General features: G+C 35.5%; 6 protein-coding genes across 7 annotated transcripts; 3 read left to right on the plus strand and 3 right to left on the minus strand.

The window, feature by feature from the left end:
* Window positions 1-6006: 6006 nt before the first annotated feature.
* LOC132309676 (uncharacterized) lies at window positions 6007-6771 on the minus strand. The gene is made up of 2 exons (XM_059807963.1): window positions 6312-6771; window positions 6007-6260 (listed from the first exon to the last, which is right to left on the minus strand). The coding sequence occupies exons 1-2, from the start codon at window positions 6769-6771 to the stop codon at window positions 6007-6009; spliced, it is 714 nt and encodes a 237-aa protein (XP_059663946.1).
* Window positions 6772-8282: 1511 nt separating this feature from the next.
* On the plus strand, window positions 8283-9836 carry LOC132309677 (receptor-like protein 7). The gene is made up of 2 exons (XM_059807964.1): window positions 8283-8495; window positions 8742-9836. Exons 1-2 carry the CDS (start codon window positions 8283-8285, stop codon window positions 9834-9836), a joined length of 1308 nt encoding a protein of 435 aa, XP_059663947.1.
* An 821-nt stretch (window positions 9837-10657) lies between these two features.
* On the plus strand, window positions 10658-11611 carry LOC132309678 (receptor like protein 22-like). Its single transcript, XM_059807965.1, has one exon. The coding sequence runs from the start codon at window positions 10658-10660 to the stop codon at window positions 11609-11611; it is 954 nt and encodes a 317-aa protein (XP_059663948.1).
* A 1099-nt stretch (window positions 11612-12710) lies between these two features.
* Window positions 12711-18614, minus strand: LOC132307516 (uncharacterized). The gene is made up of 4 exons (XM_059805309.1): window positions 18455-18614; window positions 18254-18356; window positions 16798-17187; window positions 12711-13133 (listed from the first exon to the last, which is right to left on the minus strand). Exons 1-4 carry the CDS (start codon window positions 18559-18561, stop codon window positions 13005-13007), a joined length of 729 nt encoding a protein of 242 aa, XP_059661292.1. The 5' UTR covers window positions 18562-18614; the 3' UTR covers window positions 12711-13004.
* Window positions 18615-19444: 830 nt separating this feature from the next.
* Window positions 19445-24423, plus strand: LOC132307517 (protein transport protein SFT2-like). 2 transcript variants are annotated; one of them, XM_059805310.1, is made up of 5 exons: window positions 19449-19890; window positions 21180-21447; window positions 21617-21721; window positions 23507-23613; window positions 24196-24423. In XM_059805310.1, exons 1-5 carry the CDS (start codon window positions 19682-19684, stop codon window positions 24197-24199), a joined length of 693 nt encoding a protein of 230 aa, XP_059661293.1. In that variant the 5' UTR covers window positions 19449-19681; the 3' UTR covers window positions 24200-24423. The 2 variants fall into 2 exon arrangements, with proteins under 2 accessions (XP_059661294.1, XP_059661293.1); XM_059805311.1 differs by lacking the exon at window positions 24196-24423 and having other exon boundaries at window positions 19445-19890; window positions 23507-23617.
* Window positions 24424-24638: 215 nt separating this feature from the next.
* On the minus strand, window positions 24639-25571 carry LOC132309679 (uncharacterized). The gene has a single exon (XM_059807966.1). The coding sequence runs from the start codon at window positions 25569-25571 to the stop codon at window positions 24639-24641; it is 933 nt and encodes a 310-aa protein (XP_059663949.1).
* Between the last annotated feature and the right edge of the window lie 1041 nt (window positions 25572-26612).

Below are 26612 nucleotides of genomic sequence, written 5' to 3' on the forward strand. Positions count from 1 at the left end.
TTAGATTTCTTTGCCATCAAATAAGAAATCATTTTTTTCAATTGAAAAGAATTTTATAGAGCAGGTATCAAGGATTTGTGATAAATGAACCGTTTTAAAATAATCTAAATATTAATTTATTTAGTTGATATTGTGAGTGAAATAACTATTTGTATTTGTTTTTTTGCCTCTCCGTATCCTTTGGGATAGACAAATAGCTTCCTGAAATCATTACAAAAAGCCACATATAATGTAATTTCTCAAAAACAAAGCGACTAACTAATGGGTTGATTTTTTATTAATAATAATAATAATAATAATAATAATAATAATAAATTACCATACCACTTTCTTCCTCCGATTTCAAACAGGTCGGAAACATGACCATTTCCTATTGGTGAAAACTTGTCATATAGTTTTTTTTTTTAATAACAGAAACCTCTACTCCTAATACACAACAGTCATTCTGAGACCATTACAAAAAGCCACATATAATGAGAAACACGTGATGATCACAACAAACATGTTGGGTTCCTTTTTACATGCTCTATTAATTTATGCCTCTTGTAATGGATGAACACTTACATTTCATGTAATTTTGTGCTGATCTATTTTTCTTAAAAAAAATAAGCAAGATGTGAGAGTAGTGTTCTTGAAGTCTAATTTCATTTTCTGAAATTCACTAGTTCACAACTTAAGATAAATTGTTCTATATTTTGCAATACAAACTTTTTTACACAACCACACTAGCATATTTTATTCTCATTCCATTAACGAATCAACCTAGTATATTTTTTTTATCCTCCTTATTTTTCATTTTATTAACGAATTAATCCTATATTAAGTAAGTTTGTAAAAGTTATGTAAGATTTTGGACATGACACGTGGTTAATTGTTATTAGCAGATATATTTTTACACAAAAGCTATAAAACAATGGCTGGAGCTAAAAAATAATTAGTCTAAAAAAATAGATGATATGTTTATAAAAATTATGTGAGGTCTTGGGTGTGACATGTGATTGATTATTATTGACAAATATATTTTACACAAAAGGTATAAAATAATGATTGGAGCTAAAAATAATTAGTTCAAATTTTTTTGTATAAATCTATTATTATTTACACAATATATATATATATATATAAAACTAACCATTGAAGATGCTCATAGTGCTCATCTGGTGAAACCAATGGTATATGGTAGTGTAGGTCTTGATTCAGGAGTTTGTATTAGTATCTTCTAATTTATAATTCATTGTCCTCCAAGTTTGAGATGGTAACAAGATGGGTTGGATGAATGCAACACTTAGGTTTTCTAATTAAAAGAATGATACAATTAATCCTACAAAACGGGATGGAACAATACTTGTTCAAATGATTATAAAGTTTCGATTACATTTCATGTAATTTTGTGCTGATCAATTTTTCTTTATATATATATATATATATATATATATGAAAGAAGTTAAGATGTGAGAGTAGTTTTCTTTTTGGTACATTTAAATATTTTGGTTATTATCAATGAGTCAGTGATTTAGTGGTATCATATCTTTACTTCTTAAAAAAAGATTAAGGGTTTAAGCCTCACCACGAGGCATGCGTGTGTGAGTATTAATTATGAAAAAAATATTTTGATTATTAACAATATATTGTGTGTGGTGACGAGGCTTTGGCAGAAAGTAAATGAGTGCGTTTTTTGGCAGAAAGTAAATGTTTTGGGGTTCAAAAGCATCCATTACATTCATATACTTTCCACATATAATGATTGTTTGAACACATTAGAACTATATTGTTTTTTCTACCATTAACACGCTTTTGTGCTCAGATTTATACGGACTTTCCTAGCAAAGCAAGAAAAAGCTTATTTGGTATTTGATCTTTTTATAAAAAATAAAGATGGTGGGCATGGATGAGAGGAAATCATTCTCCAAATATAATACAGAATACACGAGAAACACGTTGGTTCATTTGAATTAATGAATTTTAAAATTCAAATGAATAATAATTATTATTTATTTGATAAAAAGTTTTTATTTGCTCATTTTTCGTACTAAGGCTGAATTTTGAACACAAAATATGTTATTTATAAACTTTCAAATTATTAAATTTTTTTTTTGCACTTTACTCAAAAATAATACCATTGATATTTATTTTGGAACGAGAGAGGAACAATATTTTGTGTGTGGTGTGTGACATATGGTGATTATTTATTTGTTTATTTTTTTACGGAAAGTAGAAAGTGAAAAAAAAAAAGAAGAAAAGAAAAGTAGCTTTACGACTAGACTTGTCAATGGAGCGGTTCCTGATCCGAATCCGATCCGATTAGTCGGATATGGATTGAACAAAAAATTCGATAATCCGTTAACTTAACAAATCGGATCTGGATTATGCTGATCCAATTCGATAAAAATTCGATCTAATCCGATTGAAATTATATATATAAATAATTATATATATTTAATTATTTATCAATAATTTTACACACATATATATCAATACTCTTATTAGAATTGTATTAAAGGTAACTCAAAAATTCAAAATAATAATAATGTTATATATAAATATTGTGGTGTTCTCATTCACATGTTAGTAAATCTCTTAATACACATACTAATAAAATCATATTCTTTATAATTCTATATATTAGTAAATATTAATTTAATCCGATTTCGAACCCAATTCGATCTGAGTCCGAGTTAAATAGGATATGGATTGGGACATTCAGTCCGAGAATCCGTTAGTGATCCGAATTCGATAATCTGTTTACTTAACAAATAAGATATAGATTTGATTGATCTATCCATCCATTGACAGATTTATTTACGATCTTATCAATTGGTGATGACTCGATGAGTGCTTTTTTTTTTAAACACGCACAATTGTCGGTGTGTTTGCTTTAATAACACACTAACAATTGTGTGTCACATGCGGTGAGAAAGTGGAAATAAAGAGGAAGATACACGCACAACAGTGCGTTCACTTTAATTTGTACTGGATTGACTTGAGTTGACTCAACTGGGTCAAGAATTTATGGAAGCACTTTATTCTTTTATGTTTCAGCTTTCATCCAATCAAAACTTTTTTTAAATTTTCTCTTTCATACGTACATAAATTTGATTTGACGTTTTCAAAATTAGTGTTTTTAATTTTTTTTTTTTTTTTTGATAAGGTAAAAAAGATTAGAAGATGTATTAATAAATATAAGAGTCGAAACTTGAAACTTGAAACTTGAACCTTCATCGGAATCACTAATTTATTGGACTATCGAAACATTTGTTGTTTATAAAATTATTTGGAGAGGCCTACTAATCACAATTGCCATTAAATGCATTAAGAAGTTAGATTAGTAAATGTAAAAGTCGAAACTTCGCATTCTAAAGTCCACCGAAATCACTAACTCATTAGACTACATAGACATTTGCTGTTTATAAAATTTATTTGGAGAGGCCTAATAATCACAGTTGTCATTAAATGCATTAGTGCTGCGCTTTTTTCTATTTACAAAGAGCAGATAAAAACTAGGGCATGAATTTAGGTGAGATATAAAAGATAATTCAGTCATCTCATATAAATTAAAAAGTTACTATTATATATATATATTATTTTTAGGTGTAGAAGCATCTTTTCATATTGGGTGTGCTACTTCAATTAGGATGTAATGATTTAGAATAGCTGTGTCTGTTCATTTATAACCATTCCCAAACACCTCCTTACCTGAATGGCTGAATAGACACCAACTTTCTCACACTACACCTAACAATCACCAACCTGATGTGTTTTGATAATTTTTGTAATCCAAAATATAATTAATTACTACAAATCACTAGCGAACACTATGGTAGGCATTTTTTTTTCACACACCACTTCATTTATAGACTTCTTGATAGACTGCTCCAAATTTCTTACAATTTCTTAATTGTAACTTGCTAGTTTTAAGTTTTACTGTATTTATTTATGGTAAAATGCAACCGAAGAAAGAAACTTGTTCTATGCATAACGGTGTCACAGTGTTTGTGACTTTTGTATTCCACATCCATATACCTTCTCAAATTTCACACACACCTGTAATGATTATAAATTGCTACTTGAGAATTAAGGTTGAGGGGTGAATATAATAAGAGGAATGAATAATTATTATTATTATTATTTTTATAATAGGCATAAAAGAGGAGGGAAGACAAATGGGCTCTCTCTCTCTCTCTCTATATATATATATATATATATGTATATTGATAAGTAAATAAGACAAATAGACTATTACAAAAGTTTTAAATTAAATACTATTTAATTCATTTATTTATTTTATTTATTTCAGTTATTATTATTATTTTTTTCATACCTACCCACATGGTGAGAGTGTGATTCAAATTTTTTCTTTCATACCTAATGACATGGTGAGTGTAACTCTTATCACATGACATTAGGTGACGAGCTCCACTCCCAATTCACATAAATTTGTAAGTCTTATCACATTATTATTTAGTGTTATGTTTTTTCTTTCATTTACACGGAGCCAAGAAAAACTAGTAGTGATGTTGGAACTTCAATCCTGTCTTCTCATATAAATTAGAAAATTATTATTATTATTTATTTAATTTTTGGCTAAGGTTTACAGGGATTTTCCCAGAAAAACAAGAAAAGGAAGAAAAAGCTTTTTTGGTATTTGATCTTTTTATAAGAAATAAAGATGGTGAGAGGAAATTTTCCAAAGATTTGCTGCGCAATGAGTACTCAAAGATTACATTAATTTTTTTCAACCACTACAAGGGTCAAAGGAGAAAAATCAAGGGCGTCTAACGCCGCAATATTCACAGGAAAACGAGTAAAAGAAACCGTGGCTTGAATTTTTGTAATGTTGGAAGTAGCGGAGAAAAATCCCAAAAAGGCAAAGAGTCCATCACAAAAGTAATGCATGACAAACATTGTATTGCGAAAATTAGTTTGAAAATAAATTATGTATATATACATAAAAGAATATACAAATTTTACTTGATTCAGTCAAAGAATTTAAAATTATATTCATGAATTCAAATAAATAAATACACTCTGCATTAAAATTCAGAATGTACAGTACTTGCCATTTTTTTACTATGCATCACACTACAGCAAACGTTGGATCCATCGAGGATTCCAAATGAATAGATTTATAGTTGATTAGGTGAGAAATAAAATTTGATGAATTTGACAAAATTATATTTATAATTTCCAAATAGCAGGTGATAAGTAATTATTTGAAATACATGCCGACAAAAAAATTAAGATGAACAATGATCATAATTATAGTAGATTTCAAATAACAAGCCATCATAAGTAGGTATTTGAAATACATGCTGATTTAAGTTGAGGACTGATTGATTGTGGTAAAATATTTCTTCTATATATATTTTTAATTATATCATCTTATGTAAGGTTACTTGATTTCAAATTCATTCTTTCTTAATCCAAATGAAACCTTAGTGATCAACATTGCTGCTGAAGCCAACGCGGTTTAAAATGGTAGCCAATTGACCCTACAAAATGGGATGGAACAATATTTATTGAATCGATATTAAAGTTTAGAGTCCATATATTTCATGAAATTTTGTGCTGATCAAAAAATTTAAAAATATAAAAATAAAAACAAAAAACAAAAAACGAAAAACAAAAGAAAACAAGTTCACAAATTAAGATAAATATTTTTTTGGTTAATGCAAACAGTTTGTTTATTAACATACTCCAATATGCATGCATAATATATTGTGTGCTTGTGTGGTGTCGGGGTGGTGGGGAGTGACGTGTGGTGATGATTTTTTGTTTGGCAGAAAGTAGCAAGTGGGAAATTAAGAGAAAAGTGTCTTTTCTTTAATAAAGTAGGTGAAGACTTTTTCTTCTTCTTCTTCATCTTCTTCTTCTTCATTCAATTTTTATTTTTTTTTCACAAAACAAAAACAACAGGACTCAACCAGAAAGAGAAATGATACCACAAAACAAAAACAATAGGACTCAACCAGGAAGAGAAATGATACCACAAAACAAAAACAACAAGACTCAACCAGGAAGAGAAATGATCATGTTTACCCAAAGCATGAGCGACACCATTACAAGACCTAGGGGTCCAAGCAAGACCAAAACCAGGAGAGACACTAAGCATATGAGAAACTCCTCAAGGACCACTGCAACAAGGGGAGCCTGAGGGGACCTTCGCATGACATTCTGGCAGTCTCTTTCCACCACCACATTAACATAACCACAACGTCGGAGCAGCCGAATACCTTCACGGAGAACAAATGCTTCAGCAAGCTCTGAGTTTCAAACATGGCACAAGAAAATAGAAACAACTTTAATGGGCCAACCCTTGCAATCTCTTAGAATAAGACCGCCTCCACAAACCTTCGATTGAGAGTCAAAAGAAGCATCCACATTAAGCTTAAAGGAACCTTCCATGGGAGGCGTCCACGGAGAGGAAGAGGAGGGAACTGGAGCCGCCCTTGGAGAGAACATCGATTTAAATCTCGAAGCCTCACTGAACTCCGAGAAATCGGCATTAACTTGATAAATTACCTCAGCCACATCTCTCTGGATGTCTTGAAAGACATAATCATTTCTAACCTTCCACAAGTTCCAACAAATAAGAGCACCCAAACTGCACAAGTCATCTTTCAGGGGGCTACTGGACCATTGATCAACAAGAAGGGACCATGATTGACTCCAAAAATGAGGGAACTCATCTGAAATAATCACTCTTAAAGGGGAAGTTTTCCAAACCACCTTAGCAAAGGGGCAAAAGAAAAGCACACGCCCAACTTTTTCCATCTTGAAACCATACCTTTTACAATGGGGATCAACCCGACACCCTCTAAAAACCAAGTTAGCACGAACAAGAAGCCTCTCATGGCAAACATTGCCAAATAAATAAAATAGCTTTCCTTGGAACTTTCAAGCGCTATATAGAAGTCCAGAGACCATTCCTCTCTTGAATGATACTAGAAGCAGGGTGGTGACAATCGGTAGACTGCAATCCGTTTCGAGCCAATTTATAGCTGATTTAACTGTGAAAATCCCATTCAGAGAAGGACCCCACAAGAGACGATCCCTTCTGCCAGAAAACTTCAAGGGAATTTGAAAGATGAGTCTCGAATCTCTGAGATTAAAGAGCTGATTGATCAAGGGTCTATTCTATGACTTAGAATCCTGATCAATAAGCTCTTCAATTTTCTGGATCAGAGAACAGCGCGATGATGATAAAGGAGTTGGGCAACTTCCATCTAGGAGCCAATTGTCATTCCAAATATTAATGGAAGAACCATCACCAACAACCCAAAGGATCCTTTTTTTAGTAAGATTTTTTGAAGCGAAAATACTTTTCCATCCCCAAGACGCGTTTACTGGACAGTGAGACTCAAGGAAAGAGGAGTTCGGAAAATATTTAGACTTGAAAATCGAATAAAATAACGAGTGCTCATTGGAGGAGTCCCCTTGAATCAACTTCCACCCAAATTTAGCAAGAAGAGCCAAATTGAAATCCAGAATGTCCCGAAAACCGAGACCACCTTTACATTTGGGTTCACACAGGTGCTCCCATTTAACCCAATGAATAGCAGAACTTTCACCTGCCCCTTTCCACCAAAAGAGACGAAGTTTGCTAACAATCTCTTGAGCAAAGGAGTCAGTCATTTTAAAACATTGGAGGGAATAAGTCGGGAGGGCCGCCAGAACCGACTTTAATAACGTCTCTCTTCCAGCACGAGAGAGATAATTGCTTTTTAACTGTTTAACTTTGGAGTCAATTTTATCCAACAAAAAATGGAATGCTTCCCTTTTAGATCTTGGAAGTAAAGAAGGAATACCAAGATATTTGTTCACCCAATTGGAGTTCGAGACCCGCATGATGCGACAGAGATGAGAACACATAGAGGTAGCAGTATTGCGACTGAAGAAAACACCAGATTTAGCAAAATTAATGCGCTAACCTGATAGAGAAGAGTAATGATCAAGAATATGCATCAAAGAGGAAACTTCCTCCTCCTGAGCCTTACAGAAGAGGATTGCATCATCAGCAAACAACATATGACTGACAGAGGGAGAATCAGTACCAATCTTCAGCCCATGGATAATGTTATTCCGTTTAGCATAAGATAACAAAATGCTCAACCCCTCAGCACATAAGAGAAAAAGAAAAGGCGAGAGCGGGTCTCCTTGATGCAACCCTCTGGAAGGCTGAAGAATGCTTCTAGCACAAAGAAAGAAACTGAGGTAACACAGGACAAAATTAGAGAAACCCATTGGTTGCCAAAACCAAAACACCGGAGCATACCTTTAAGGAAATGCCATTCCACCCGATCATAAGCTTTCTCCATATCAAGCTTGAAGGCCAGAAAGCTAAAACTTCCAGTCCGCTTGGCCTTAAGGTAATGCATGAATTCATGAACAAGGAGCACATTCTCATGGATAACTCTGTGGGGCACAAAAGCAGACTGATGGTCCGAGATCAGGATAGCCGGGAAGTTGTGTACAGTACTTGTGGTCCATTTAACACGGTAAATAGGATCCCATTTTGATATTCTTCTATATAAACACCACCAATCTCATATGCTTGATTATCATATATTATAGTGCCAAAGAAAGACAGAGAATGTATATTATTTATATAATTGAATATGGGTGGTTCTTCACCAATATTATTGTGTCACTTTACCATCTTCTTGCACTATTTGATCTTCTTCTTACTCATCATCACTACATCTCATTACTTTATGCTTATTCACTTTTTCCCTTCTCTCCAGCAACATAACCCACTCTGCCACCAAGATGACAGCTTTGCTTTGTTGCACTTCACTCAAAGCATTTCAATTATAAAGTCTGTATCAATATCTGTGGATCCTTCAGCTTATCCAAAGGTTGCATCATGGAATGCCAGTAGCAGTGATTGCTGCTTATGGGACGGTGTCACTTGTGATGATAACACCTGCCGTGTCATTAGCCTTGACCTCAGTAGCAGCTTTCTCTCCGGTTTTATCAACACCAGCAATACCCTCTTCCGTCTTGTTCACCTTCAGACACTTAACCTTGCTGGCAATTACTTCAATAAATCTCAAATCCCATCTGCCATTGGACTTCTTTCGAGGTTAACGTATCTCAATCTCTCAAACACCGAATTTACTGGTCAAATCCCATTGGAATTTTCAAATTTAACCAAATTAAATTCCCTTGATCTTTCAAGAAATTATTTTTTGGAAATCCTAAAGCCTGGTCTAGCAAGTTTGGTTCAGAACTTGACGGATTTAAAACAGCTTCACCTCAGTCAAGTGAACATATCTTCTCCGGTACATGTTTTGGCTAATTTTTCATCTTTAACTTCTCTACTTCTAGAAAATTGTCAATTACAAGGTGAATTTTCGGCATGCATTTTTAAGTTACCAAACCTACAGTTTCTTAGCGTGCAGTACAATACAAATCTCAGCGGTTACTTGCCTGGATTTTTCAGGAGGAGTCCACTCAAGGAGTTGAGGCTGGCGGGAACAAACTTTTCTGGAGAGATGCCAAATTCAATCAGATACCTTGAATCTTTGAATCATTTGGATATCTCATATTGCAATTTCTCAGGGTCAATGTTGTCTTCAATTAGTAATCTTTCACAACTCCTTCATTTGGAACTATCTGGAAACAACTTCTCAGCAGGGTCAATATCGTCTTGGATTGGTAATCTTACACAACTTGAAAGATTGTACATGAGGTCTACTCAACTGACTGGTCGAATCCTTTCTTGGCTCATGAATCTGACCCAATTAACATTACTAGACCTTTCTGAAAACAACTTCTCAGCAAGGTCATCCCGTCTTGGATTGGTAATCTTACACATCTTGAAAGATTGTGCATGAGGTCTACTCAGCTAACTGGCCAAATCCCTTCTTGGCTCATGAATCTAACCCAATTAACATTGCTAGACCTTTCTGAAAACAACTTCTCAGCAGGGTCAATACCGTTTTGGATTAGTAATCTTACACATCTTGAAATATTGTGCATGAGGTCTACTCAGCTAACTGGTCAAATCCCTTCTTGGCTCATGAATCTGAACCAATTAACATTGCTAGATCTTTCTAAAAACTTCTCAGCAGGGTCAATACCGTTTTGGATTGGTAATCTTACACAACTTGAAAGATTTTACATGAGGTCTACTCAATTAATTGGTCAAATCCCTTCTTGGCTCATGAATTTGACCCAATTAACATTGCTAGACCTTTCATACAATATGTTACATGGTCCCATCCCAGAGTCAATATCCCAATTTGTAAATCTACGAGTTCTTTTTATTGGTTTCAACAACCTGAGTGGAAGAGTGAAGCCAGACTTGTTTCTTACCTTGAAAAATCTTATTGCTCTTCAGCTATCATATAACCAACACACACTGCTCAGCGATAGCAATTACACCAATTCCACTCTTCCAAAATTTCTTAATCTCCAATTGGTGTCATGCAACTTAATTGAGTTTCCAGATTTCTTAAAAACTCAAGACCAGTTGTGGAACTTAAACCTCAGCAACAACAGAATTCAAGGCCCCCTGCCTACATGGATATGGAACATGAGTACACAAACTCTGTTTAACCTTGACCTTTCTCAAAACTTTATAACTGTCTTTCACTAACCTCCTCCTTTAGTCCTTCCTTGGGATCGACTATACAATTTAGACCTTAGTTCTAACATGCTGGAAGGATCACTTCCCGTTCCACCACCATCCATCGGGATTTATAATGTCGCATACAACAAACTGACGGGGAAGATTCCACTACTGATATGCAATGCAAGTTCTCTTAGTGTCCTGGATTTATCTTATAACAATCTGAGTGGCATCATTCCTCAATGCTTGGGCAATTTTTCTGATCATCTGAAATTATTGAATTTTGGAAACAATAAACTGCGGGGGCCCATTCCTCAAGCATACAAGAATGGAACCCAACTGAGGATGATCAACTTGAGTCAAAACCAATTGCAAGGGCCAGTGCCAAATTCATTGGTCAATTGCTCACTTCTAGAGAGTCTTGATGTTGGGAACAATCACATCAATGATATATTTCCCTTTTGGCTTGGAACACTTCCCGAATTGAAGGTTCTCATTTTGCGATTCAATAGATTCCATGGTTCAATACTAAACCCCAACTCTAGCTTTGCTTTCCCTAAATTGCAAATTCTTGACCTCTCTCACAATGGTTTCACCGGTAAGTTACCTTCCGGTTACTTCCACACATGGACAGCTATGAAAACTATCGATGATGTTAATCAATCGAAGTACATCTGGAAAGAGAACTATGGTTTTGAAAATTACAGTACTTACGCAATCACACTGACAAACAAAGGTGTGCCAACAGTGTATGTGTATATCCTAACCATCTTCATTGCCATTGATCTCTCAAGTAACCGATTTGAAGGAGAGATTCCGGATTCTATTGGGATGCTTAAGTGTCTTCACATGCTCCGCCTTTCCAACAAAAATCTCACTAGTCACATTCCATCATCCTTGGGGAATCTAATGCAGCTTGAATCATTAGACATTTCTCAAAATAAGCTCACGGGAGAGATTCCCCAGCAGCTAACCCAAATCACGTTCCTTGCATTCTTCAATGTCTCTAATAATCATCTCACAGGACCTATACCATGAGTGAGCCAATTTAATTCATTTGAAAGCAGTTCATACGAGGGGAATTTAGGATTGTGTGGAGACCCTTTGCCAAAGAAATGTGGCAATTCAGAGGCATCACTGCCACCACCACAACCTTGGAACTTCAACCAAGATGATGATCATTCCTGGTTTGGAATTGATAAAAGTGATTGGATTGTGATATGCATGGGCTATGGCGGTGGGTTAGTAGTCGGGTTCATCATTGGGCACACTCAGACCACAAGGTATCATGAATGGTTTGTCGATACCTTCGGAAGAAACCAAAAGAATCAAAGAAGGAAGAAGAAGAGCGGGCGAAGAAGCTAAATTTGATGAGCTCATCTTCATTCACGGTGACATCAAGAAAATAATTGCAGATCCAGCATGGAGTTTCCACCAGTTGCTATCAGGCCTAGGTTTGTCTTCAATATATCTTTTATATGTCGTGTTGAACTTGTTTGCATGTGTAGTTTGTTCAGTTGGACACAGTCAAAAGTATTGTTTTTACATAATTGTTCAAAAGTATATATGCCTTTAAGATATGCATGTATAATATTTTGTCATAAATTCTTAAGCGGTCGGCTAGTAATTGTGATTGGATTTTTTAATTTTATTTTCGGTAAAAGAGTAAATGCATTAAGAAGGAAAACTCACTCTACGGGAAAAGGGCAAAAAAAAAAAAAAAATTGGATTCTTACTAATCAAAAGGCTGAGCAACGACAAGCAATAAATCTCTATTCGAATTTTTTATTTTTATTTTAAATATGAAAAATCCCCCTCAAGTAACCGATATGCTCCCGTTATTTTTTAAAACAAAAAGACCCCTTACCAATTGTATTGTTCTCCTGGAGAAACTATAGCGTTGTTGGTTGGAAAAAGGTTGGTAAACCTTCCACTATTGAAAAAGAAAAGAAAAAGGGTTACATTCTTCAATTTTTGGCACTTATTCGAGCATCAAACACCACTTAATACTCTTCTTTTCAATTATATGGCGTTGAGAGGGTAATTTGGCCCCAAAAAAACATTTGGGCTGCTCCGGAACGCAACTAAGGCATAATGTAAAATGGAGGATGCAACATTTTCTTTTCACTCATCTGGGTAAAGGAATTAATGGCAAGGTGTGTCACATAAGTAAGAACCAGTACATTGCAAAAATAAGTTTATGCAAAGTTTCCAAAAACACAATACAATGTAGTTTGCTGCTTCTAAGGAAAATAAAATTCAATAAGCAAGGAGTTGGACTTTTCAGTTGGACTTTTCAGTCCTACCTAAGCGTCATTTTCCCTCCCTTGCCATGGTCTGTAGATCTGGGTAGCAACATATAAAGTTCTTTAGCAGATGCAATAAATGATAAGCCCAATTTCAGCATCTAAACCACACGAACATCTTAGATTCAACCATATAATGCACGCCATGGCTCCTCACTGTCCCTCGATGTTTTTACTGGGTTCCACGTTATCCTCTCTCTCAAAAAGCTTAAGCAAGAGATGCTTGACAGAAGGTCTCCCATCTCATAGATCACCTGGGAAAGAATGCATATAGAATCAGATCGCAGATAAGGATATCGAACAAGCACAGAAACTAATAGGAAAAGAAGAATAATATTTCTGCTTTACTTCCACAAAAAAATTCAGAGGAATTCAGGACTTTCAGTTGTATGCCTACCATCCATGGAATTCAGGACTTTCAGTTGGCAGCTAAGAAATAACGTGTTCACTATATGAATGCGGATGCTTAGAGGATTTAAAAAGAAAAAACTGGGAAATAGACTACCAATTAGACCAACAATTAGAGCCCTCAAGCATTCCGTGATGTTCCTGTTCCATTGATGTGGCTGTTTTGAGGATCTTTGGTATGGTAATAGGCTATCAATTATTTATTGAGCATGTTGTTTCTTGACAGCCAATTGAGAATCACGAATTCAGGGTGGTAGGTGTTAGAGGTTCTTGTCCCAAACCGGATCTGGATGGGGAGAATATTGAATATATATGAGCAGTGTTATCAAAGACCCAAGGCGCACTGAGGCACTAGAGATCCTTTGGAGCATAGGTGCTAGGCGCAAGGTGAGACGCATACCTGAGTGAATCGAGGTCCTCAATAGAAAAATTAGATTACAATTAAAGTATATTCATATTTCCATGTTAAAGGCGAAAATGTTGTCAAAAGCGCACCTGGGCACACAACAGGCGCAAATGTTGCATCTGGAGCCTAGGTACATGCCAAGGCGCGCCTTTACCAACACTGTACATGAGTAGATATGCAGTACAACCCAACAACTCAAGCTTTTGAGACAAAAGGCAAGTGTCCGACACGTTACAGTTGATATCACTCTATCTATCAGAACGAGACTCAGTCTTTGACCCAGTGTCACACCAAGTACTCAGTCGGAAACTGTCCGGGTTTGCTTCTGGTCCAACCGCAACAAGGGCGTTACAAATTTGGGTGGGGAAGAATGTTCGAGGATATTGAGTATATATGGGTATACCAAGCATACCAATCAGACCTATAGCTAGAGCTACTAAGTACACTCCATGATGCTCTTGTTTCATCCGCGTGGTTGCAACCCCAAAGTTTGCAGGACTATTTTCCTTGAGGCAGCACTATGTCTGACATGTAACTCGGGCAAGCCTAACCTGAGCCTGGTACCAACCCGACAGCAACCCAATCTCGGGTCAGGTTAAGCCAGCCTGAATGAAACGTGAACTAATTTCAGGTCAGTCCAACCTCAACTCGAAAGTTTCAGGTCAGTCGGGTTGATTGGGCCCTTTTTTTTTTTTTTTTTTTGTCAAATCTGTCTCATGACTAATTTCCAGAAGCAAGAAACACACATAACAACAACCACAAAAAATAGATCTTTCAAGTTCATCATTGTTAAATTTGCTCCCTTCTTACTCAATAGATTCAACAGGGCATTGTCCATAACCTCATTTATTGGTCTCATTTAGATATGCAGAAGGAAGTGCAAATAGAATGGAGGGAGAGAGAGAGGATAAAGATTAATTCTTCGTTCGCTAGAAAGGAAAAAAATTGGATGGAAGGGAGAGAAGAAGGGATAAATGAGACATCCCTACAGAAGAGATTATGTTCTTCCCTTTTTTGTTCAGTTGGACGGAAGAGAAAAGAAGAAACTGACAATTTACTTTGATCGGTAAGATAAAAAGAAAGATAGATTTTTAAATTATTTTTACCATTAAGCCCATTACTTACTTTATTTATGAGATTTATTAATTATTTAAAAAGGATGATGCAGTAATTTAAAATTTCTATACTAGGCCCACTTGTCTTCTTTCCTAACTTCTGCCTATATTTGGACGGATGAAAATGTGTGAAAGAGGAAGGACTCATCCATCCTATCATCCTACCGAACATAGCATAAGAAAAGGGTACTTACTCTCTTGGAGGTTATTGTCTCAACCTGACTTTCTCTCTCCTATGAACACATTCATGTGACCACCAAGAACTTGAGCATATCTGAATTCCTTTTGCAAAAACTATATGTGTAAGACTTTAGAAGCCATGAAACGCATCTAGCAAATTTCCTCCTCCGTAGTTGTTACTGGTACTACAATATTTTCATGCCCGCCATTGCCGGAATGAACAACGAGGTGCGACGAATGATTACCTCATCTATGTGACAGTCTCAGCTGATTGCCGGCGAGTAGGAGTGGCAAAATTTAACACGACACGAGATAACTGGGTTTGGGCTTGACTTAATCATGTTCATGTCGACCCGAATTGACACAATAATTAAACATGTCGTGTTCGTGTTTAACCTGTCAACCCGTTTATAACCGGTTTAACTAAATGTGTCAAATAAACATGTTCTATTTGTGTTAAAAATGACCCGTTTAGTTAAACACGTTAAATAAACATGTCGTGTCCGTGTTAGAAATGACTTAAATGTACCTTGTCGTCTCGTGTCAAGTCTTGATCCATTTATTAAACGGGTTACAAGTGTTGTGTTGTGTTACCTGTGTAATAATAGTGTCGTGTTCATGTCGGGGTTTCTTGACACAAATAATAATCTTGTTGTGTTCGTGTCGACCCATATAACAGAATACCTATGCTCTGACACGACACGAACACGATCCGCCAACATGAATTGCCACCCCTAGCGGTGAGAGTCGGCACATTACCAGCGGAATGAAAAAGACTGAAGGTTTAGAGAGTTTTAGGTTGAGAGATATATCAAGCACAACAATTGATGGATAAAATAGAAGGTCGGGATTTAATTTGAAATTTTAAAATTAAACAAAAAATGTATAGTATATGAAAATCGAGTTTGGGTTGCGCTTGGGTTAGAAAGGTTTCAACCCAAAATGGGCTCGAGCTGAAAACTTCCAACCCAATCAAAACCTGAATTGGTAAAATTAAAAGCCAAACCCGAAAATTTCGGTCTGGGTTCGGGTTGGGCCGGGGTGAACCCGCCCAACTTGCACCCCTAAATGTAACTCATTTTAAATTATCTATGAATTGGAGGGACCGGAGATGGAGAGGAATATTCTATTGGGGCTTTAAATTTTCTTACTATTAGCTCTCTTTTCTATTGGGTAATGGGGAGAAATTGTAAATCTTTAAAGGAGATAGTTGATTTTTTGGGCTCCTTGGGTCCTTAGGGTTCCACTAGGCCTTTGTGTAGTTTTTGGGACACGTTTCCCTTTGAATGCTTTCTAATACATTATTACTTGCCAAAAAAAAAATATATATATATATCTATGATGATGTGAATAGATAAAGAAAGGATACTATAGCATTAGTAGTGGATTAGGAATGATTTCCACAATTGTGAGGGCATGCCCGAGAGTGCCTAAACCTTCATTCCTATTACTGACTATGTGCTTGTAAGGTACATGCATATAGAAACTTTTAACAGGAAAATTTAATGGAACGCCAAAACATGAAGGCATGAAGTCGAATAGATTGACCTTAAAGTTCACAGCAGAACATGAAGTGACAAATGATACTGATATTTTAAGTACAAACAGAAATGCCCAAATTTGATATTATTAACCTGGACAATGGTAATATAGGAGAGGAGAGTGGTGAGGGGGACTTCATAGTGCAAATTCATATACTGAACATTCAATCAATCATAAATTCCATATCTTTGATCATAGTTCTATATATTTCTTAGCAACATTAACAAGAATAATTGCCTTAATTGAAAATTGTTGAAGAAAAAATACCTCAAGCTCTTCTGCTAAAGCTTTACTAGATGTGTGTCGACCACATTGCCCGATGAGGAAAAAAGTTGGCAGCTTCAAGACACGGATCAACTGAAGACAGCAGGCCACTGATTCGTGATGAATCTGCAGCGTCGATGGTGGCTTTTGTGTTTTGGCTAACATGACCCGTGTTACATCCGTTTCTGGACCTATTTGTATGCCATATAGTGAAACTTTGTTGTTCGTCAATGAACTTTTACCTTCCCACTTTAGCTTTGATGCTGCCACAATGAATGGGAACACTACTGTGGGCATGGTTGATGAATCTTCCCCTGTTATTGACGCCAGAACCTCATTAACAACACAAGCCAAAATTGGAGGTTCATAATTTTGAAGAAGCAACAGAGACACCTGGAAAAGAAATGAAAAAAGAAATCAAATATCCCACTAAGCCATTCATGTGGTTGAGCTGGAAGTTCTTATCGATATGTAGAATAATGAGGGAAGAGGAAAAAGGGCAAGCTGACCAAAATTTGGACATAGTCATTATCATTTTCCTAGATCTTTGGAAACAAGAAACTAAAGCAGCAAGAATATCACATACTGGACCTTGTAAATTCCTAAGATGACATATCAAAACCCATTATGTGCTTCTATCCGTTTAACGGTTTTAAATTCCCAATATCTTTTGCAAAGGAATTGTTTATGTAACAGATAATGCTCAAGACAGATCAAACTTAAATTGGAAGTATCCACGCTTTGCACCTGATCAAAGTTGTAATGAGCAAGACAAAGAGACAGAAGGATAAATCATGCATTGGATTCCAACTAGAGCCCAGGGCTTTTCTAAAAGAATGGTAGTGCACACATACAGGATGTCTTTGGCACCTCTCCATGGTCATACCCGCATATACGTGACTGTCTTCCTCTAAAGCATCCAACAGCTGGCATGCTGATTAGTTGTTTGTTTGTTTGTTTGTTTATTTGTTTTTTTTTCCCTGACATGCTGATTAGTTTGGTAAATCAAAATTTGATTTTCTATTTCCCACGGCCCTTTATCATACCGTCATTACCAACAACCATACCTCCCTCACTTTCAGAACAACACAGATCTCCTTGAATTTCATTTACAAATTAAGTTGGTACACTAACGAATTAAACTCATTAGCTGCCTAATTGAACCACGATCACAAAATTCCACATTGTCTATCTGTTAAGCAATCTCAAGACCATAAAATGCTCCAAACTTATTGGGATTTCCAATCCCCATGTGATGTGATCTTTCCAAACCAGTCAGGGCATGTGGTAATAAATAAATAAATAAACAAAAAAAAAACTCATGCGATGTTTGGTAGCATGGAATCAAAAAAATCTTTGGAATTGAAATTGGAGAAAATTTCTAAATTTTGAATTAATATGAACTTAAATTCCACAAAATTGTATCGAATTCATTACATAATTAGAGAAAAAGGCATACCTCATAAAGGCCTTTCTCATCGACAAAATGAACGATGTTGCCGGAAGCCTTGTGATCTTTGATCCCGTAGCGTTCCTGAAGAGACAGCTCGAACGATTCTTCTCTGTAAAATAACCAATCGAATGGTCAGATATAGATGACTGAGATGGTTGAAGGTGAAATAGAAAAATTGAATTTGGATGATAATCAGAAGAAACTTACAATCTTCGAAGGGAGGAGTTAGGGTTTGGTTGGAGAGCGTCTGAGATTACCGTGCCGAAGCCATCAGCGTCTCTGATTAGGAATATTACCTTGGGAGCAACCTTCATTCTCCGTTGCTTGGAGAGGAAGTGGGGGGACGAGTTTTTAGTACTGAAGTGATTCTGTAACCAGTGCTAATTATATTCATGGATGATGAATTTACCACGAAATCTTTGGTTTCATAAGTATTTACGCAGAATGCCCTTTCGTGAAAAGAAATTGAGAAATGACATTCATGCCAAATGAAAAATAATAAAATAAAATAAGAAAAACAATAATGAATATCTCCATTTTTTATTTGCAATTGATGACTAAATTGAAATAGATTTTAAAAATAAATCGACGATCTAATACGTATAACAAAAGAATGACCGGTATGTTACGCATGTATATGTGTCCTCACGATGTTATCTCTCATCAGTAAATCTTTATCTCTTTTTTATTTTTAAATTCTATTAAAAAATTTCATCATAGTGTTTCATGACTGTTTTTTTTTTTTTTCCTAAAGAAATTAGGCATAATGTAAAAAGGTAAAACATAAACTTTTATATTTTTTTGAATTAGTTTGAGTGTTAATTAAACTCATATTGGTAGAAAATTAAATTTTGAAATTTAAAAATGTTCATTAAAATTCATGTTAATAATATGTGTGGAAAGAAGGCTTGAATCGATATATATATATATATTAAATTATTACTATTTTTAAAATTAAGAGCACAATGCAAGAGATGTTCACTACTTTTTCATAACTGTTTTATCAATTAATGGTAAATTCAAGATAAAAATTTTTGATTACTGATTTGAAAATGTTCCGTTTGTGCAAATAATATTATTTATTACATTGATGAATTAAGTAAGAAAAAGGAAAAACAAAATACAGTTCTTTTTTTTCTTTCTATATTTTCACAAAAATAATAGGTCATAATAGTATTCTACAAATTATTCACAACACATGACCCAAAGAAGAAGAAACAAAAAAAAAAAAAAAAAAAAAAAGTGTGGAAAATTCATCTCACAAAAATGAAAAACTTGGGTATAAAAATGTAATTTTAGTTATTTTTTCATCATCAGTAAGAAGAAAACTGTAGAACCTCCGAGCAAGAAGGAAATGGCCTGAAACCACCAAGCCCTGCATTGTCATCATCTACTGGTAATTCGAACCAGCGTTGAGTCTGTGACACACTGAAAATGTCGCAAGGTTGGTTCTCAGGTGGTCCCAGTAGCAGTAGAATCAGCAACCACAACCATCTGCAGCAATCGTCACCTTCTCTGCTTGCAGATTGGAACGCCTACACCGCCTCCAAAGCTTCCGACGAGTTCGAGTCTTCGAGTTCAGCCTTCGATCTGGAAGCCGCCGTCAAAACCGCCAACGATAAAATCACTGGTACTTTCAATGTGTAAGTAATACTTCGCACTGTCCTTCACTTTTTTTGTAATCTAGGGTTCGATATGCTGTTATCCAATCCTCCTATAGTATGATTGCTTGTGAATTTGACATTTAAATGCTTTATATGGATGTAATTATATATGTATCGAGAGTCAATGTTAGAATTATGGATTATTTTTGGAAATGATACTGTTCTTGTTATACATAGTAGTGGAAATTGCTAGGTTTTTTTTGTTAATGCAGTTGGTGTAGTATGTGGAGAAAAAAATCTTGATCAGTGCGAAGGTTTTATGATTCGTATGGCGTGAAATTTACATAGCTTGTGAAAACAATTACTAGCAAAAAATTATGCGAATGTATGATGAATATGGATAATGTTTAGGCCTTAGGAGATGTAAGTGTGAGATGTCCCTAGCAACGTGCCTTCAACGATGAGGAGGTTTTTGGTGATGATGTTAGCATGCTCTGCCGAGGGCTCCGGAGTACTTTAATTTATCTTTGATTAGTCTGAGATCTCTGGAGTATTAAAGGAAAGATAGAGGTCTTAATTGTAGTCACGGATTCATGGTTGATGTATTGGGAATGATGGCAAGAGTCAATCAGCTGTTTTAGCCCTCTGCTAAGTGATTCTTATGGTAGGATAACATAAGAAATAGACATGCAGCAAGTTCAATAACAAGGAAATGGTTGATGGTGATAAAAATACATAAAAGCGAAGCATTTGCATGGTTGAAATTGTTCTCTGCTGGAAAAGAGCAGTTTAGTTTAGGTGAAGTAAAAATATTTTGTTTAATGATTGTGCTTATTTCCCTTCCTGTTCTCCAAATAAAATTTCTTTTTCGACTACAGTTTATTCTCTGTTTCCATTTCCTTTTCTCAGACACCACAAATTATTATTATTATTACTATTTATAATTACCGCAACTACCTTCCTTATTCTTCATGACTACTATCTTCTACTTCTTCTTTTCCATTCCTTTTAATTTTCTGTTTATTATTTTAAAATAGACTTCCCTTGTCATGTATATTCAATATTTATCATATTCATTCCCTTCCAACTGTCATGCCATGACAAGTCTATATGACTTGCTCTGCTGGGCCTGAACCCTACTTGAGTAAGAGCTCCTTAGAGGTTACCTCTAAAAAGAAAAGGCTTATAAACTAAAAGCTGCAGCACTATGCTTCTGATTATAGTCTTTTAAAAAGTGGGAACTAGAATATCAATCAGCTGTGGAGCTTGGTCCATCATTTTGTTGCTAACCATGACACAGGTATCCTAAATTGTTGATTTTTATATAGGGTTTCAAAAGGAATGAGAGGCTTACCAGGAAACTTTCAGTCCGCCACTAGCAATGTTCCTTCTGGAAAATCTCTTCTGTATTTTGGTTTACTCCTAGCGGCTGGAGTGTTTTTTATCTTCATTGCTTTTACCCTTTTCCTTCCTGTCATGGTGGTAATGCCTCAAAAATTCGCTATCTGCTTTACTATTGGTTGTGCCTTCATCATTGGCTCATTCTTTGCCCTCAAAGGTCCTAAGAATCAGCTTATGCACATGTTTTCAAAAGAGGTACGTCAGTGATGCTTAAAATTTTCTTTGTTGTTAAAATGCTCTTTGATCATCTTTTATAGAAACACTCAACTCAATTTTGGTTTCTACCCGTCTGAGGCTTTAAATTGTTCTTCTATTCATACTTTTCCCTGCTAAACCATATATTCTTATTTTTCCTCCTCCACAGAGGCTTCCTTTTACGTTGGGATTTATTGGCAGCATGGTGGGTACAATTTATGTTTCCATGGTGCTTCACAGTTATGTTCTTTCTGTGCTCTTCTCTGTGTTACAGGTACCAAATATCTCTTTTCCCATATGTTTTTCCTAATTTTTCTAGCTTTTGTTTATATGCTGTCAATAATCTTCACCTTGGAAATCTGGCAATCAGCCTAGTGTGGTTGTGGTCGTGATCTGGCCATGTGTAATACCTTTAATGAATTTTATGACATGGAAAGGATTTGCTTCATGTCAGCTAGCCTAGTTAATAGATATCCCTTTTAACTGAAACTTGCTTTCCATTTGGGTTGTAATTTAATTTCTGTGCCCACTGTTCTCCTTGTACTGCATAATTGAACACCATCCTTTGGAAAGTTCTACTGACATGCATTTTTATTTACAAATATTTTTCCACTTCAGCTGTCTAATGAGTGGTCCTATATGGCTTGTGCAACGGTCCCATAGAAGTTAGTAATCCCACACCAGGATGTTAGCCTGAATTGAAGCCTGCATAATTTTCTTTGGCATGGTAATGGTTTTCTTGATCTTCATTCATATCCGTGATCTACTCTTTGCACATTCCTGGGGCAGTTGTAGGTTTTTAGTCCACACAATACCACATTTAGTAGCAGTCTTTGTTTCTCTGTGTTTCTTCAAAGTTTTTCCTGTTCTGCATCTTCTTCTATCTTTCATTCAATGCAATTGATCTTGTCAAAAAAATATTTGAATTTTTTTAATGAATTTTCTTGATTTCATGCAACTTGCAAGGCACAAAAAAATCAATTCCATAGAAGACAAATTCTATCATTTTAAAAAATGAAAAAACAAATGACTTGGTTTTATTGTTATAGTTTTTACTGGGGAATGCGTGCGAAAAGAGGATAAGGGTATTTGGGCATCCAATATCTCACATCCAGTGACAGAGCCACTGGGGCCCAGTCAATATATGTTTTTTTTTTTTTTTGTATGCCTGTCTTTTCATAATTTTAACAGCATCCTTTCTAAAGATTATAAAAGAAGTTAGATGTCCACTCAAATTTTTTTTGGTTTTACAATTATTCTTTTCATATATCGAAAAGCACCCCTTCATATAATTATCAAAATCCTTTTTATTGTAACTCTTCTTTCTCAAATTTTCTCTCCTCTTTTATTATGTGCATCTCTAACTCTCTTTTCTTTGACTCTACAAATTCTCTTGCAACTTGAAAATCCACTTGTCCACAAAGTCTTTTTCTTGGACTTTCAATCTCTTTATTTTTTTAATAGCGAAGCAACTGACAGACAAAAAAATCAAACACAAACCAATTATTCTCCCTAGGGGGGCTGGAATCCTCAACTTTTCACTTGGAAAGAAAAAAAAATGATAGATACTACTTAAGCCAAAGGCTTAGTGGCATAGTTCTCCATCTCTTTCAAAGAAGGAAGCGCAAAGAGGAAGGTAGGAATCTAAAATACTCTTTAATTCAATTTCTCAACACTCAATCATTATGCAAGAATCCAAATTTTCGTTTTTCAAGTAATGAGGTTATTGTGCAACACTTTCAAAACGTGAAAATTTGTTTAGAATAATTTTACATGTACCGAATGAAAAAAAGTATTGATCAATATTTATTCTTTTGTATTCATTAATTTGGTTTAATTTTTCTATTATTATTGCCCAAATTCCAGAGTGGCCCCCACTGAAGTTGAATTCCTAGTCCGCGACTGCTCACATCATCACACCAATTGAATGATGAGATGATATATGGCATTATTATCACTATGTGATACACTTTTAATCTAAATAACAAGTTCTTTTATTTTCACTTTTCTTTTATGAAGCAAGCCTTATAGTGTAAGTTGATGCCTCTTGTCTTGCCAGGTTCTTGCACTGTCATACTATGCTATTTCTTATTTCCCTGGAGGATCAGCTGGGCTGAAGTTTCTTTCTACAGCACTTACCTCTTCGATACTAAAATGTTTTGGAAGGTGACATTTCATGTGTGCCTTGCCTATATATTTCTTCTCATTTAATCCCATTGTTCTTATAGTTTTCTTGTTACACTTGATAATTTCAAGATATGGCTTTTAATAGCATTGTGCGGTATCTTATGCCTCTTTGGATGTTTACTTGTGTCTTTTTACCTTATTTTAAAACATGCTCCAATTCTGTTTTAATAATTTAGATAAGGGTGACCAAACTGTTCAAGTTGTACTGTTTAGATTGTGTGCTAACTATCTCTCTCTGTTTTGCGTGCGTGGGTGGGCGGGCATGCACATGCCTCTCTGTTTGCTAAAAAGTGTCACCTGTTTCTGCCAAACTAGAGTAAGACTTCCATGGCTGTCAAAAATTCCAGAAATCGATGGTTTTTGATCCTTTGATGTTGTCGTGTACCACTATTGTGCAGTTATAAAATGAGAATTTGGAACAAGCCATACCTTTCATTGAACATCCTCCTTAGATTTAAAAAAAGAAATTTTGCCAACTATAGTTAATAGATTGACTTTCAATGCTATATTTTCATATATTTTGCATTTCTTATTTACATGACATCTTGAGAGGTGTGACAGGTGAGAGGTTCCGTAAAGCAAGTAAATGCAGGAGGAAGATGATTCCATGATTACTGAAGTCAATGAAAGCTGAAGAAGAGAAAGAAGATGGATTCTAACACAAGATACAATATCTAGTAGAGAGCCTCATGAAGGCATGAGACACCAGGCTATTTCAGTGGTATCAATAAATGAAAACACGGTGTATTGAAGTTCTAGCTGAGGTAATGATTATCCTATTTCTGAACATTGATGTCTAGTACAACTGCATGGTGGAATCAATCATGTTGTTCCAAAATTTTCATAACATAGATCAACATAGTATACAACAGCTGAGGGTTCAAACCCAACGAAACTGACTTCACAATCTTGATGTTGTGACCATTCAATCTGTACATAGCCGAAGATAAAGCCTGTGCAAGTTCATGCAGTTTTGAGCCATTTCTGTATTAGGTTACACTAATTCACTCAATCTTCCATGGGTAGAGAAAAAGGCAGAATTGTGATGCTTTGGAATGACTTAGAGTCGAATAATACCTGCTATTACTGCTACTACACTCACTTTCACCACCACAACTACTTTCCTCTTTGTCGCTTTCTGATTCCGGTGCACCTGGCTTGAAAATGAACAAGCCAGGGCCTGTGCCTGGGGTACAAAATAGCCAAGCATGCACATCCCAAAATACTTGCACCGGTAGCTTGTCAACTAAAACCGTCTGGTTACCCCGGAATTTCCACTGCAAGTTCCTAATGTGGATCAAAACAATCCCATCTATGCTAATCCACATTTCAGGATCTCTAGGACCCGATGTTGAACTCTCTACAACAATGTCATGATCTTCTCTTCTTTGATCAAACTTGGCTCTTGTAGTGAAACTTTTTTTGCCAAATACATGTTCCTTCTTGTAAAACATCACAGCTTCAACAAGTGGAGGTCTTGATTTGGTTCTCTTATAAGCCTTTTTCTTGTAATCGCCTAACAATAACACCACCTCTTCATCGGAAACTAAAGCAACATAGAAATCGGACCATGGCTCAGGACCACCAGAAAATTTAGCTGAGCGTACATCCCAATAGACCTCCAGTGGGTTTTGTTCAACTTCAAAGGTCTTGTACCCTTTTTTGCTCCAAAAGTGCCAGGGCTTGAGATCAATCTTGCAGGAGTGGTAATGGTCACTCTCTACGCTATCAACAGAAATGCTGAGGTAATGGCTCACGGCATTCTTGCACCAGAAGACCGTCACATTGCGCCAGAAACCCGCAATGTGGGTCTGATAGACGCAGGTGACAGTATTCTGGGCGGTTTTAAGCGTCACCGGATCATGTGTTATTCTCTGTGCTAGAGGTGGTTCTGAGAAAGACATAGAATGACCCTTCCCAGAAATACGATAAGACATTGTAGATATTTATATTGTTTCCTTCAACGCATAAACTGGATTGATCCTATAGTTTTAGAGGTGCATGCATCTGTATAATTTTTTTCTCAACTTCATAGGTCTACAAGTCGCACCACAGGAGAAAAATATGGCCTGTTGAGGCCTAAACACATAAAACACATATATTCTTCATTGATCATTAGATTTTTTTTTTTTATCCTCATTGATCATTAGATAAGAGGAGCTTTCACATTACCTTGAAACCAAAGCTTCTTGAAGATGCATCAAGAGCTGAGCCATACAGAGTCAAACCCGAATTTGAAATGATACAATGTGCAGTAAAAGAATAGAATTGAGGGATGACAATTATATGATAAAAAAAGAAGATACAGAACGTTATGTTGGTTTTGATGGGGAAAGATTTGCACCAGATTGAAAAATTCAGGTGAAATTGTTCAGAAATTTTTCTTGTTTTTTGATCAGGTTTTGTGAGAGTCTGTTTGTTGAGGAAATGTCTCCAGTTAGAGGCTGTGGGAAAGGGAGGTGCCCGAAAATGAAGGGCTTTAAATTAGGAAACTTCCCACAGGTTCCTACTATATAGTATATTGTATGTAATGTTAGATATCAATTTAATTTTTTATATTTTAAAATGTATTTCATAGACTCCTGGTCTTCCCACTTGTTCTAATATATACCAAAGTAATTTTAAAATTTAAATTTCTGTCTAAATCATCAACTCTAATCATTTTGGTTATATACGGTTTCTCATCTTTATCATTGTAATGGGTTGGGTGCTTACTCTATGCCCAGTCCGTGCTGGTTGAAAGGAATTTGAGTCTATTCCGGATAGGCAAGGTCAGCACTATCCAACAATTTAAATTTATGAGTTAGAAGGCAAATGTTTGACCCGTTACAACACTTTATATTACTTTTTTTATTTTAATCTTCTATATTATTAAAATGAGAAGAAAAATAGTACATATGCGGTTGAATTTTTAATGGTGATTTTTTTTTTTTTTGTAAAAAAAGCATTATACTCCAATGTATCCGTATTTGTATCGT

This window comes from Cornus florida, unplaced genomic scaffold, assembly GCF_030987335.1.
Source record: "Cornus florida cultivar Cherokee Brave unplaced genomic scaffold, ASM3098733v1 CherokeeBrave_3.0.0_Hap2_Chr05, whole genome shotgun sequence".
In the NCBI taxonomy this organism is placed as follows: domain Eukaryota; kingdom Viridiplantae; phylum Streptophyta; class Magnoliopsida; order Cornales; family Cornaceae; genus Cornus; species Cornus florida.